Here is a 14,624-nt window from a genome sequence, read left to right as displayed (position 1 = left end):
ACACGGACTCTATAGTAATTTCAGATAATATTCAATAACTCGGGATTATGCTCCATTAGCGTATATTTGTACTCTGATTTTGTTGCACAGTTTGAAGTTTATTGATCCATCCTGTGTTAAGGCTGACCTCAGATCTGTAATGTAGCTATATTACTGAATCTTTTTTATTATCGTTATTTGATTCAAAAGTGCTGGGAGTAATGTCGATGTATGTTTACAAAGATGAACTGCAACAAGGTTTTATAGTTGTGAAGCCTTTTTTTTTTTATCGGGTCACAGGGTACATAGATGAAACTCACCTCGTTTTTATATAGTGGTTTTGATCCCTCATTAAGGTTTTTCAGGCTGTTTACAACCCAAACCCCCAAACACATTATGTTGTATTTAGGAGTCATTTTTAATTGTAGCTGTAAAAAATCAAGGACACGATTGGGATTTGGTCCCCAAAAGACACCAAAACCTTATTTCTACTATGCTGTTATTTGTAGAAGTTGATCTCCTGAGAGGCCAGTTTCTGGGCAAAATGTCCCATAAAGAGTAGGTCATATCCGCAGCAGCTGCCACTCGGTTTGTTGTAGCTCCGCCACACACCGAGGAGGAACCTACCAAGCAGACATAAGCCCGTTAGCTCGTCCGATACTGAGTCAGATAAGTTGCAGGCACGCAACTTACTCCTGTTTGGGTAACGTTATAATGGTTATAACGCAAACGGCGCCAAAGACGGAACGGCTTGGTTTGGATTGTTTTTAATTAGCTCGGTTTAGCTAACACGGATGGCATCCACGCAGAGGAATCAATGATTAGCTCAGCGCATATAACACTGAGCTCGTTTTAAAGGGCATTTCTCCCCGAGTAAAGGATGTCTAAACGCCTGCGAAACACCGAGGTTTGCGCCGATTGCAGTGTGCCCGGTAAGAAATCCCCGTGCACGTTATATTTATTATTCACAGCTCCTTAAAACTCAGGAAGCCACAGTCTTGCACTTCACTTTTGTGGTATGAATGAGATTATCACTGCTGGCAGATGGTGCTGTCTTGCTCAGAGTAACGTAGGTGTGCTATGTTTACTGTTTGCTGTTGACTAACGTTTTAGCTCGCAGGGCTGAGGATGCAACAAGACCTGCAGCAGCAGCTGTCTTTTTGTTGCTTGCTCTAAATAAACGGGCAGGGATTTTATTTTTCATCTGCATTACTCTGATTGCAAAGTTGTTTTGCACAGGGTTGTCACGGGGGAGAAATATGTGCTTTTGAAAAAGCATCTGTGTTGTGCAGAGCTGTCCAGCACATCGGAAATATAATCATCCTTAATGCAATGTTATCCCAGAGCTCTGTAAGCTCCCTGTTATTTCTGAAGTACAACTAGATTGAAGTACAACTTTACCTTCCACTGATACTAATGTGATTTAGGGCATAAATGAAAATAGAAATGTTTTCTTTATACATATTGATTGGTGAAACAATATTTCAAAGTTACATTTTTACACCCTCAACCTAAATAAAAAATATTGTTATCAGATTGAACCAGACATTGTACTATGGTATCTGTAGTGGAGGAAATACTACACATTATATTCCATCAGAACAATATCTGCATCTTCTAACAATGATTTGTTTTTCTTAAGTAGTACTAGGAATGTGAGAAAAATGGAATTAAGCATTGACAACCAAACATCCTGTGAAACCTCTCTAGAAGTAGTTGCATTGTGTCTGAGGTATTTTCTGAAGTTCCAATTATATAGAAATGACGTGATGTTTTTCAGCAGTCACAGGAAGCAAAACAGGATGCTAAGTGAATTGACTACATGCTTTCAATGCAGAAGTTTTTTCTATTTGGCAACACAATGTAGTATACTTATGATATCCTGCGAGAGAATAGTGTGTGTGTGTTTCTAAATGGATAGCCAGCATTAAAAATTGCTTGTCTGTTGAACAATAAAAAAAATAAACACAACTATACTAAATATGCAGAATCACTCCGGTTATTAGTACCATATTTCTCATCATGTCATTCAAACTGGTTTAAGCCCCCCACACCTCCTCCCGCCAAGGTCTCCACAGCAGCTGGACTGGATTGCCCCTCCATACGACTGTTATCAGTTGTTGGGTATGGATATTTTTAGAGTTTCAAGATGTCGTATTAAATTTAGCAGCACTTGTTGAGGAAAGGATGAAAGAGGCAAGTCAGCAGCACTGTTTTCTGGGTGGAGAGTAAGTTAGGAGGGGACTCTGGGGACCAGGTGTCAGAATCTGACCAGCAACTCCTGCAGCTGTTCCTCCTACACCTCAGCTGCTGCTAAGACACTTAGTCTGCACTGTCTGTCGTGTCACAGCGCCAGCCCCTCGGTCTGCCTGTCAGACTGTCATACGAATTCACAGTATCTCTTGAGAAGAAGTCTCGGTTTAGACTATAGATAGTGTGCCTGATAGGTCAAGGTGAAGTAAACATATTTGTTTTGCTCACCGAGTATACTGAAACTTGTAAGAACATGCGGCCTGAATACTTAACACAGTGCAGCACCTGAAAATACAGCACAAACGCTCCTTAAAGCATTTGTTTTTTACAGTGTTCTGCAAGAGGAAGCAGCTCTGTTGCTCAACAATAAAGAGCTGAGGGACTTCAGTTTACATTTGCTAGGCCTCACTTCCTTTTTACATGATGCACGGCTTCGCCTACAGTAACTCTGGGGTCCAAAGAGCCTTTAATGCATGTTAGGTCTACCCTTATTACAGCCCTCTGCAGTTTGCCTTTCTTTGTTCTTGTTATATTGTGTCAGTCAGCATGAAGAGTAAAAGCCTCCTTAAGGGATCTTGGGATAATTAAAGGTTTAACAACGGTCTAACCTGAATTTCACAGTCTGTAATATTTGTGCCCTACATTGTGTTAACGGTTGATTGTTACATTAATCTAAATAAATGGGTCTGAGCTGAGCACTCAGAGGTTTTACAGGATAAGACCGACATCATTCTGTATTTTCCTTTACTGTCATAAAATCTAATCAAAACACTAACAATTTGTCTGTCTCTCAGGACGTCCTGCTTTTCCGTCCTTCTCTGTAACACTAAGGCCCAAACCCTTTTGGTCTTATTGAGGATGTAAACCTTTAAAACACGGAAAAAAATATACAATTTCATTTTCAAGAATGCTCAGTAGTTCTCTGAAATGACTAGGTAATGTAGTTTTCAGCAAGTGCTTCACAAGCAGGACTAAATTGGGTATAGTTCGGGACTATTTTCAGCCGTGGATTAATGCACATTTGGTGCTCCAAGTGAGTATTTCCGGCAGCAGGATGGTATGTGTGGGACTGACTCAAAATAAACTACGTTGTAATAAAGGAACATGTTGCCTGCTCCCATGACTTACTGATGTCGTATAAATCATTTCGAACTGCGATCAAGGTCTATTGTTCAGAGGAGTAAGCGCCTGTCTGTCTACCTTCAATGATGTTACACAATGGACTTGAGATGTGTTTTAAGCTACTCCTTAAATTTCATCTTTATTGAGCTGTGGTTCATCAATTAGATCACTGGAAGGATCATTAATTTTCTCTTTCCTCTCAGAACCTCGCTGGGCCTCGGTGAATCGGGGCGTGTTGATTTGCGATGAGTGCTGCAGTGTTCATCGAAGTCTGGGAAGACATAGCTCCCAGGTCCGCCACCTGACGCACACACCATGGCCTCCTACACAGCTACAGGTAATAACCCCACACAGCAAAGTGTTATGTTTACATTCACTTTACATAGCTTTATACTCTTGACCGTTAAAACTTTTTTTTCCAGGTAATGAAGCTGAATTGTTCTCCTGGTAATGCTTTGAGGTCATGTTATCCTTGAAAACAGCCTGTATTACTGCAGTTTAAAATTCAACAGGCCTTTATCTTTGCTCAAGATAAATCTATTGACAACAGCTATACATTAAGCTGCCCTGAGGTGTATTGATTCTGTCCAGATATAGAAAGTGTTTGTTCAGGAAGGGGATCATTAACAGCCAGTCAGCAACCTGCACTCTAAATCAGTGAGACACATTTTACCGTATTTCACCTAGATGGTTCAGACATTATACAGCAATGGTGCCAATTCAATATGGGAGCACTCCCTTCTGGACCCTGCATCTGTGATGAGTGGAAAACGCAAGGCTAACCCTCAGGACAAACTGCAGTGAGTCATAATTGTTTTGAAAGTAATGAATCTCTCGATATTAATTTAATAAAAAAAATGGATTGTTCAATGAGCTTTATTAATATGTACTTGCTAATTCATTGCCTCTCTCTTTTTTTCTTTTTGAACCTCAATGTTTCACGTTGCCCCAAAAGCCCAAACAAGTCAGAGTTTATAAGAGCCAAATATCAAATGTTGGCATTTGTCCATCGCATGCCTTGCCGGGAGGATGACAACTTGACAGCCAAGGATTTAAGCAAGGTATGAAGCAATAGCTGCTCGCAGTGACTAGGGAAAAACTGAAACACCATTTTGTACAATGTTTTATCCAATCATAGTGATAGTTGCTTGTGTGCAATTTCTCCCGTGCAGCAACTTCATTCAAGCGTTCGCACTGGGAATCTCGAGACCTGTTTGAGGTTACTATCTCTGGGAGCACAAGCAAATTTTTTTCACCCAGTAAGTTTCACCCACTCTATCTGAAACCTTCATTTCCATCTTTGCATTGGATTCTCTATTGATTTCAGGTCTTAATTTTGCCTCTCCTCCAGGAAAAAGGAAACACCCCCCTGCATGTAGCTGCAAAGGCAGGACAAGTGTCTCAGGCTGAGCTGTTAACTGTGTATGGGGCAGATCCTGGAGCCCCTGACAGCAATGGCAAAACTCCCATTGACTATGCAAGGTTAGCTGTTATCAGTAATCTTCGAAAACAAAATGTTACAGACATATTTGGGACAATCACAGTGTTATAAAGCGTTGTTTAAACACATGCTTTTGTAGGGAAGCGGGCCACCATGACCTGGCAGACAGACTGGTTGAGATTCAGTATGAACTAACAGATCGACTGGCGTTCTACCTGTGTGGGAGAAAACCAGGTGTGCAGTGAGAGAGAGCCGCTATTGAAATGACCACACATGTTTAAAAGAAATGGTGCAGTCATCCCCGTTGTTCTTTTCAGATCATAAAAATGGCCAGCACTTCATTGTTCCACAGATGGCTGACAGGTAGGAAACCTTTAGCTGAAAGTTTAAAATAAGTAAATGGGTCCATCTTAATCGAGCCAACAAAGTGAGTGCAGTGAGGCAGTTGTTTTGCTCTATTGTAATTTTGCTCTGAGGCCTGTTCTGACACGCTGCTGAGCTCACTGCAGCGTCTGTGATCTGAGCTGAAGGAAACAGAGTAATGGAGTCGACTTAACCAAAAGCCTTGTAATGTTGTGCTTTCCAAAAAACTCTTAACTTTCAACTCGTATTCCAAACAACTCTACTGTAACAGAACAATGACTGAATGTCTTTCTTATATGTTACATTTCATCTTTTTCATTGCTCTCTTATGATGGATAAGGAACATGTAAGTAATGATCAGAATGATGTAGGCATCACGATGACCTAACATTTCAGCAGCATTTATATTTATGAGCTTTTTTTTTGGTTGCAGCAGTCTGGATTTATCAGACCTGGCCAAAGCAGCGAAGAAGAAACTACAGTCGGTAAGTATGAAGTGTTGAAGTGTTCGGTTCTGCTGACCTTTTTCCTCTCTCTCACTCACGTCTGACAAAGTACCATTTCCTCATTGTGATGCAGCTCAGTAATCATTTATTTGAGGAGCTGGCCATGGATGTGTATGATGAGGTGGACAGACGAGAGACTGATGCGGGTAAAAAGAAAAAAAAAGTTTACGTTGTATTGTGTCCTGAGAATATCCTCACACGGATAAAAATAAATATCACTGCTGTTGTTGTACTAAGTAGAACCGGACACTACTGATTTTCTTCTTCTTCTTCTGTTACATGTAGTGTGGTTGACCACACAGAATCACAGCACTCTGGTGACTGAGACGACGGTGGTGCCTTTTCTTCCTGTGAATCCAGAGTATTCATCAACACGAAACCAGGCAAGTCGACTTCACTGAACTCACACTTCACTGTTTGTCCTTCACATGTATTCATTTTCATATTATGTTGGAGATTATTTTTTTATTTATTTTTTCCATTTAGGGGCGACAAAAGCTTGCACGGTTTAACGCACATGAATTTGCAACTCTCGTGATCGACATACTAAGTGATGCTAAGCGCAGACAACAAGGGAATTCAGTAGCCAGTCCCAAAGGTCAGTGCCTGTTACTTTGACCGGTGATCTTATTCTGGCAGTGGAAATTTAAGCAGAACATGGATGTAAGCATTTCACTCTGTGTCACTTCATTCCAGATAATGTCGAACTTATCCTGAAGCGTGTGGCCCTCAGGCACTGTAGTGACAGCCAGGACAATGACCAGCCTGACTACGACAGTGTGGCGTCGGATGAGGATACAGATCAAGAGGTCTCCTCAAGCAAAGGAGATAGGACCAAAGTACTGCGGAATCACTTTCACAAATTAAGACCTGAAAGTGGCTCGTTTTCTTCTACGTGTATTTACTGTTTTGTGTTCTTCCCACCAGAGTCTGGACTCCGATCTCTCAGACGGCCCTATTACTATGCATGAATATTTGGAGGTGAAGAACGCACTCTCTGCCTCTGAAGTCAAGATCCAACAACTCATGAAAGCCAACAACAACCTGAGTGACGAGCTGAGGCTGATGCAGAAAAAGGTATCCCCCGCGCTCCACCAATAAGATCACTAACACAAAGGGGTCGGACTGAAGGGGTTGGAGGAGGAGGGGGGGCGTCACAGCGGCCCGCAGAGCTCTTCTCCTGCCCGGTGTGGTCGCTCTCTGGTGTGGAGGCCCAGCCTGTGCGTTGTAATGAGGACCGAACAACTTGAATAGGAATGCTCGGTTACACACACGGGCTGCTGTGACACCCTGCTCTGGTCCGCCCTCTGTTTGGCCAGCATGTTTAATTTCAGAGCTTTGAATGTCAACTGGAGATTTTTGTTGTTGTTGTTGTTGTTCTGGTTTTGGTTTGAGAAGAACAAATGCATCCTTGCTCCAGTTAATAACATAACAGTTAGTCCCATTTTTTTTTTTTTTTTTTTTGTAATATAAAAATCAGAGTTACCTTTTAATTTTACTAACAAGCATGTTTTTTTGTAATTAACAATATTTTTTTAATACCTAACGAAAATTGTATTTGTGTGCCTTGCTTCATCACATATACTGTATTTACTGCATAGAGTGTTTTTGGATGATTTTGGTAACATCCTTTAGTCCATATAAATGTATTGTTCTCTGGTCACATTTCATAGAAAGCGTACTCCTTGGCTGATACAAACCTGGAACACTGTTTCTGCTGATTTATAGACGCAACAATGTTAAGTTTGACATTTGGCACAAATGTATCTGCTGTCCTTCAACTTAGCTAGTCTATGTCTTGAAACAAAAGATATCTGTTTCTGGCCACAGATATTGCAAGCATGTCAGCTACTTATTATGACAATGAGGTTACATTTCTGTTTTTCTTATGCTAAAAGTGCTTTCGTTTGGCTGATTGGAAGGAGGATGCAGAATGTCTGTTATTTTTTTGGGGGGACGACTCTCTTGGTTTTGCACCCAAGGTCATTTTTCTCATTCTGCAGCAGTCATGGAGCACACATTAGGTGTGAACAGATTCTCAACAAAGACCACATTTACACTACCTGTCAAATGTTTGGACACACTTTACCATTGAATTGAATGAGAAAGTGTGTCAGACCTTTGACTTGTACTGTATATGGAGTAAAGATGTGGTGGAGTAAAGATGTGGGGCACTCATCAGCTGCCAGGATCTGCCATTTATTCACACTGAAAGCAAGTATTAGTTAAAGCCAGTTTCTCCTGTTCATTTTTAAATTCCTTTTACCTTCTCGTAATTTTCGAGTCTGTCTGTCTGTACTTTAGCTGCAACTTTGATTTAAACTGCACTTGTGTTGCTTACCTGTGCAACGATCTTTTGCTTGCTTATCACTTGCTTTGCATTTATTTATCTTCATTTATCTTTATTTATTTATTTTTTTGAGATCAAGAGAAAAATTCCTTCCAAAGCAAAATTGATTGTGTTATTCCTGTGATGTAAGTTGGTTCAGATGAGATCTTGTTTATATGAATTTGTCTCTGACAGTTAGAGACTACTGGATATTGTCATCAACTGGAGACTGTTACAGTAACAAGCGCAGGGATGATCAACTTTGTGGATGTTGTGGCAGAACTCCAGATGATTCTGTGGCAAAGTGTACATGGTTGTGTACAAAGCAGATTTTTAAAAAAGTTCTTTGAGATTGACTTTACTAATCCCCAAAAAGAAATTCACTGAAGCAGCTTCAGGTTTTCGTTATTTGTGGTGTCAGAAACTGGTTCTGTGGCTGCTTTTTTTTTTTTTTTTTTTTTTTTTTTTGAGAGCAATATCCAGATATTCACTGAACATTCTGTACCATGGGAATAGCATCAAATATATCAAACTGGCTTTGATATAAATATTTAGAGAAATAATGGGATAAAAGCTGAAGTGGTATGCTTTAAAGACAGAATGGATCAGAACAGGGAACAAAGCTTGCTTTGCTCAGAGCACCTCTTAGTATATTGCTGACCCGTCTCTTCCAGCTGCAATCTCTGCAAAGTGAGAACACCTCTCTCAGGCGGCAGGTCACAACCAATATCTATCAGATCCCCAGCGGTTCAGACTACCCCGACCCCTCGAGCCCCTCAGCCCTGAAACGCCGGCAGTCTGCGCGGGCCAGTCGGCCCATGTCTATGTATGAGACCGGCTCAGGCCTGAAGCCCTATCTCCCTAAAGGAGAAACTCCCTACCCTGAGGAGTGTATCCCCACCCTGCAACCCTTCCCACCTCATGTAAGTAAGACCTGTTCCCTGCTCTCCTTTGCCATTTCCTCTCATCTGCCTGTTTCTCTGACTTTCCCTCGTCTTCACCCTTTCTGCAAACCCCTATTCTCTGCCTGTTTTTTTTTTACATTTTTTGTTACTCATTGTGCCACTGGTATTGCTGCACCAGTCATCAAAAAGCACAATGCCATGCATTTAGATACAGCTAGTCAATTCCTATTTTGTACAGTTTTGAGACATCATCTGTCTATGGGAGTGCTGCTGGGTTTTTTTTGTTTTTAGACAGAACTTAGTTGTACAAGCAAGAAGATGCTGTTATTACAAGATCTGAAGGTTTGTACTGTGATTTATGTTGATGAAGCATTAAAACTACCATACAAATACACTGTGTTTTGTAATGCATGATAAATCCACACACTCACCTTCTCATCTGTTTGGATTATCTCTCTTTGATTCATATGGGATATTTATGCTTTTAAATTTGAGCCTAAGAATCAACATTTTTGGTGAGTCTTCAGTCCACTGCTCAAAAAGGAAATAGTTTGGAGCCAAATAATGGAGGATAATCTGTAAAAACAACTAAGCTCTTTTAATTTGTCTACATAACATTGACGTATCTTAAGATCACCCTTCCACACTAATTACATTTTCTAATCCTGAAAATGATGGTCATTGTCATTGCACAGATGTAGCTTTTCATTGACTCCATTCTCAATATACAGTATCAGATTAAGCCACAACTGGTTTGAAGAGACTTTTAGCACAAATAATCTCATTCATCCCACTTTTAGTTTGTATGAATGGAATGGTTCTTTTATTTATTTATTTATTTTTATTTATTAAAGAAATATGTGTCCTTATAATGTGATTTGAACCCTGTCTTTAGACAGAAAGGGGCGCTTTTGTGACCACCTCTTCATCCCTCCCCTCATTTCCATCCACCCTGTCTTGGTCAAAGGACGAAAGCGCTCAAAAGGTTAAGTACATCCTCACCCTGTCCAACCTTGTGGGACACAGCAAATCCACTTGGAGACCATTACCATTTCTACCTCTTCCTCCTCCCTCATGTTGCTCTGTCTTCCATATCCTGCTCCCTTTCTGCCCTGCTGCATGAGCCAACCCTCCACCGGCTGCCCTTACCATCAGATACCTGCCTCCATCAGCATCATCCTCCTCGCGCAGCTGAACAAATGAAAATTTGTAGTTTTGTAAAGCCAAAATGTTTGCCTGAGTGCATTACTGATGCAATATTTGCTCATTTTAAAGCTTTTTTTCTAGAAACCTGTAGGAGTTTATGTTTTAAAAAGGGAATTTCCTGTTATTAACTGAGAATGCTTATCATGAAGAGAAGTTGTTTTTACCCTAACAAATGCTGAAATCGCACATCTAAGTCTAACCGATGCTCTGCTGTTTTGCGCAGTAAGCTTCAAACAGCATGCTCTCACTTCCAGCAGTAACCCCCAAAGACTGGAGATCCAGGAATTGTTTACAGATGTGATCATTTGTTAATTCAGAGGGAAAAAGTTAGTGCTGCATACAGGTGTGAGACGTTTGTTTAGGCTCTTGGACATAGATGGAATGATCAAGTACAATAGGCCTGTGCAGCTTCAGTGTAGCTGTTTGACTGCTTCCTGCTTGTAAATGTAGTTTTGAGTAAGCATCAGAGAAGCTTGTCTGGTGTGAAGGCGGGGCATTTCCATTTTGCTTGTGATTTAGGTTTTTTTTTTTCAGTTTGCAGGGTAAACTTATGTGTCATGGTTCTGATGTAATGTTTCTAGCTATGTTATGTAATTTGTAAATCCACCCTTACTTGAAGAGTTCACAGGTTTCCTTGCACAAAATAATGTGCCACAGATCAGATCGATTTCAGGATTGTGTCGTACTGATGAGAATAAACTATTTGAACATCACAGTCTGTTGAACTAAACCTGTACTGAATGCTTTATAGTGGTTATTCTCCCTTGCTCCACAGCTAGTTTCACTCTTGAGTCATCTGCACCGCTTTTTGTTTGTATTAATCACTGATTTGTCATGTTATTGGACGTCCCTGCTTCAAACAGAAAGGAGTACATTTAAAATGTATATGTGCTTTGTTTGTTAATTTCACATAAGTAGTATTACAATTGTGATTTTACCACAGCTATTTCTAGTTTATAGCGTCTTGCACAATATGTATTATCGGTTTCTTTTTTGTTTTGTTTTTTTTTTTCATCTTCTCTCTTCCTTCTAGGCCTCCAAATTGGAGAAGCAAAGCAGCATGCCAGAAAGTGACTATGACAACACATTCAATGACTCTGAGATAGATGATTCAGGGTAAGTGTATACTAACAAAGAGACTGTTTTCCAACTCTTAAATGCAGTTTTAAGCGGTTTTCAGGTTTAATAGTGTGCTGTTTTCTGTAAGAAAAGACTAAGATCAATAAAAAGAGGCTTTAGCAATAGACATAATTTTTTTTTTTTTTTGTGATTTTTCCTTCTGCAGTTTGTGCAGAAGGGGGAGGCTGAGGAGCACTGGTTGGCTGGGGGAGGGTAGCTCTGTTCCTGAGCTGGATGACTTGGAGATGGAGTCAGACCCCACGCTTCCCAGCACAGAAGACGTCATCCGCAAAACAGAGCAGATCACCAAGAATATCCAAGAGCTGTTGAGAGCTGCTCAGGAGAACAAACATGACAGGTCAGAATCGAGGGAGAAAAGGCTTCTCCTTTTTCAGTCTAGTCTCTTCTCTTTAGCTTTCATTTCCTGAAGTTCCCCTTACATATTATTATTGTGTTTAGTTGTGTTGATTGTCTATCATTTCCCTTTTCTTCTGTTGCCTCTTCCCCATCATTCTACTTCCACTCTGCTTTGCTGTTATCATGTTGTTTTGGTGTCATGGTGTCCCCGCCCCTCACCCCTGTGAGCAGACCATGTGAGCGTGAAGGTGTGCGCCGGCTCAGGCACAGCCTGGGATGTTTCAGCACTCTGGTACCCTGGGCCGAGAAGGCCCCCCCCTCCCTTCAGACACTCAGCCTTCGGTCCCCTGACCCCACCTCCTGGTACTCTGGCTTCTGTCCCTGCCTCCCAGGCACAGTTTTATTTTCCTCTCTGTCACACAGTTTCTGTTTCATACTTTGTCTTCTGTCTCACCTTCTAACAATCTGTTTCTTAATATGCTACTGTGTGCTTGAATGTACTCAATGTGCTTCAAACTTGGTCTCATTTTCTCTTCATCTATGCGATGACTTGCTTTTGAAAAATAGCCAACAGTGTAATGGATTTTTCAGCTTGATGTGCCTATATATATTCGGCCCATTTGCATAAATACAAACGGTGTCATAGAATTAAAATGTCTTGTACTTACAATTCTAAATTGTGCACAAAATGTATGTTAAAGAGCATGTTTTAGTTGACATTAACCTGGAGTTGAAGATGATAATGCACAGTGTGTTGCGTATATGATATGGTTTATGTTGATTTGCATGTCATATGTTTAGGTTAATACATATTTCATCAAAATTCATTTTATAATTTTAAGATTTGTTTAGAGGGAACAACAATATGCTGAACTCATCAACAAACCTGTTCTCCTCACAGCTTCATACCCTGCTCAGAAAGAATACATGTGGCTGTAACAGAAATGGCTGCCCTCTTTCCCAAGGTATGAAAACAACCCTCTATATATTTTAGGATCAGTCTCCAATTTATTTGTTTTAGAAGCAAAGGAACCAGAATTTCAAGGTCCAGACTGAACAAATCTGTGATGTTATTTTACCTTATACAAATTTTAAAAAAGCAATACATTGCTCCTAAATATATTATATATATAATATATTGCTGTGTGTAAATATGTGTGTGTTAGTGTTTTAAAAACAGAGACAGTAAGGTAGAAAAATCAAAGTAGGTTATTGCTGGATTCAGTAATGCACCAGGAGAAGTCATTGTGGTGGGCTAAGATTTCTTTTTGCACAAATCGGTTAACCCCGAGTATTAAGATATTTTAACCTTTCTCTGCAGAAGCCACGCTCAGAGACTGTGAGAAGCTCTCTGCGCTTGTTGACCTCCAGTGCGTATCGGCTTCAGAGCGAGTGCAGGAAGGCGGTGTCTTCAGATGGCTGCCCAGGACCGGACATGCAGCTGGTCACCCAGCAGGTCATCCAATGTGCTTATGACATTGCCAAGGCTGCTAAGCAGCTTGTCACTGTTACCACAAAGGAGAATACCAACTAACAGCACTTACATCTCAGTTTTGTTATAATGAATTGGTTGTTTTTTTTTTTAATTTGTGGTATACACATACATTTTTTAAAATTTATGAATGAGTATTGACAATATTTAAAGACAACTCTGGACAAACTATGTCAAGGGAAAAAAGTCAGCAACCTGACTTAGGGATACCCAGCTGTTGATGTAATAGCACAATTTGTCTTAAGGTAAAACTTAAACTTTCAAAAAAATGTATGTCTTGACAACATGTAGAAGCTAGCAGGCTGGGAAAAGAATGGTTTCTAGATTACTCTGCAGCAATTAGCAAGCTGCTCTTACACATAACGTTTAATCATAAATACCTTTCACTGACAAAAAGGAACCAAGCACAGTACAGTAAATAATGTGATCATACAGGTTAATGTTATCAGGTCAAAGCCAGACATGAATGCTGAAAAGCCATAAATAAGTCATTGATCAACTGTCATTGGATGCTATTGTAAACACTCATGTAGCTAAAGGAGTTTCATCTCAATAATTTCACTGTGCAAGAAGCATCATTATACTATTAAGTTTAATCTTCAAACGCAAATTGACTATTTAATTAACATCCATTAAGTGTTGGGAACTTCATTTATGCACATTTTGTAGCTCTGCAGTGCAAATATTTGTTGCATCAAAAAAACTATTTTTATGGTTTGTTCCTTCTCCGAGTGTAGTCCAGTCTGTGTGCCCTTACTGCAGCTATTTATGTATGCCCATTTGTCGACGCAGTGAATGCAAATAACACTTGATCAGGGGCCAAGTTGTACTCTTCACCAGCACCAAGATTTTGTTGTGAACGATTTGGTGTGTTTCTACCAGGCTCCACACTGCAGTGTATTCTGCATTCTTGTGTCACTGCAGTTTTGGTGATATTGCAAGATATTTAGAAGTAATGGTCATGTTCTATGTATGTCCATGTGTTTTGTGCTCTGTTCTGTTGCTGCTAGTTTTTGGATTTAATGTGCATCATACGGGATAGGACTCTAGATGTTTTGTGTATTATGGTGCAACCCAAACTTCATCATCACACAGTCTTTCAGAGTTCATCGTCGGTTTATAATCTGATCAATGTAATGACCCTCTCTGTACTTGAATGGAGTGCAGGGATGTATAGGATGCAGCTGTTAAGTTGCACTTTGGAAAAATAATTATTTTCTAAATAAACTTAATTTATAACTGTAGTAAGTCTGGTTGCCTGATTTTGTATTGATCATGCTCCACTTTCTGCTCCTTAACAGAAAACACTGAACTAATTTGACTTGACACAGTTTTAATAAACAGTCTACAAATTCAGCATAGAAAATATAAACTTCTTAAAAAGCTCTAAAAGTGCAAAAAACCCTTCATTGCCTACATATTCAAATAACCTGTATTAAATTATTAAAATCAAGATGCCAAAATATATGGCCTCATTTGTCAATTCTTTAAAATGCATTAAAAGGATAGATTCACACTCTTCTTAAGACCTTTTGAAACAATACTCACATAT

General features: G+C 40.0%; 1 protein-coding gene across 11 annotated transcripts; it reads left to right on the top strand.

Moving 5' to 3' along the window:
• Positions 1-558: 558 nt before the first annotated feature.
• Positions 559-14,316, top strand: git2a (G protein-coupled receptor kinase interacting ArfGAP 2a). 11 transcript variants are annotated; one of them, XM_026322755.2, is made up of 22 exons: positions 560-911; positions 3,558-3,691; positions 4,042-4,154; positions 4,310-4,415; positions 4,527-4,613; positions 4,706-4,836; positions 4,935-5,029; positions 5,113-5,158; positions 5,592-5,643; positions 5,738-5,810; positions 5,950-6,047; positions 6,151-6,262; positions 6,361-6,503; positions 6,592-6,741; positions 8,668-8,916; positions 9,190-9,240; positions 9,794-9,883; positions 11,138-11,220; positions 11,390-11,581; positions 11,812-11,972; positions 12,482-12,545; positions 12,902-13,043. In XM_026322755.2, exons 1-21 carry the CDS (start codon positions 860-862, stop codon positions 12,517-12,519), a joined length of 2,256 nt encoding a protein of 751 aa, XP_026178540.1. In that variant the 5' UTR covers positions 560-859; the 3' UTR covers positions 12,520-12,545; positions 12,902-13,043. The 11 variants fall into 11 exon arrangements, with proteins under 11 accessions (XP_026178548.1, XP_026178540.1, XP_026178538.1 ...); XM_026322763.2 differs by lacking the exon at positions 9,190-9,240 and having other exon boundaries at positions 559-911; positions 11,812-11,943; positions 12,902-14,316; XM_026322753.2 differs by lacking the exon at positions 11,812-11,972 and having other exon boundaries at positions 5,595-5,643; positions 12,902-14,316.
• The last annotated feature ends 308 nt before the right edge of the window (positions 14,317-14,624 follow it).

Source organism: Mastacembelus armatus, chromosome 9 (genome assembly GCF_900324485.2).
Source record: "Mastacembelus armatus chromosome 9, fMasArm1.2, whole genome shotgun sequence".
Lineage (NCBI taxonomy): Eukaryota > Metazoa > Chordata > Actinopteri > Synbranchiformes > Mastacembelidae > Mastacembelus > Mastacembelus armatus.
Note: the sequence above shows the minus strand (reverse complement) of the source record. Positions and strands in the feature narration are given on the sequence as shown.

Excerpts from the sequence above, each read along its gene's own strand:
- git2a (XM_026322763.2), top strand. The coding sequence starts at position 860 with ATGTCTAAACGCCTGCGAAACACCGAGGTTTGCGCCGATTGCAGTGTG. Across the intron at positions 6,048-6,150 it reads ATTCATCAACACGAAACCAG|GGGCGACAAAAGCTTGCACG; the intron begins GCAAGTCGACTT and ends TTTTCCATTTAG. Across the intron at positions 6,504-6,591 it reads GCAAAGGAGATAGGACCAAA|AGTCTGGACTCCGATCTCTC; the intron begins GTACTGCGGAAT and ends TCTTCCCACCAG.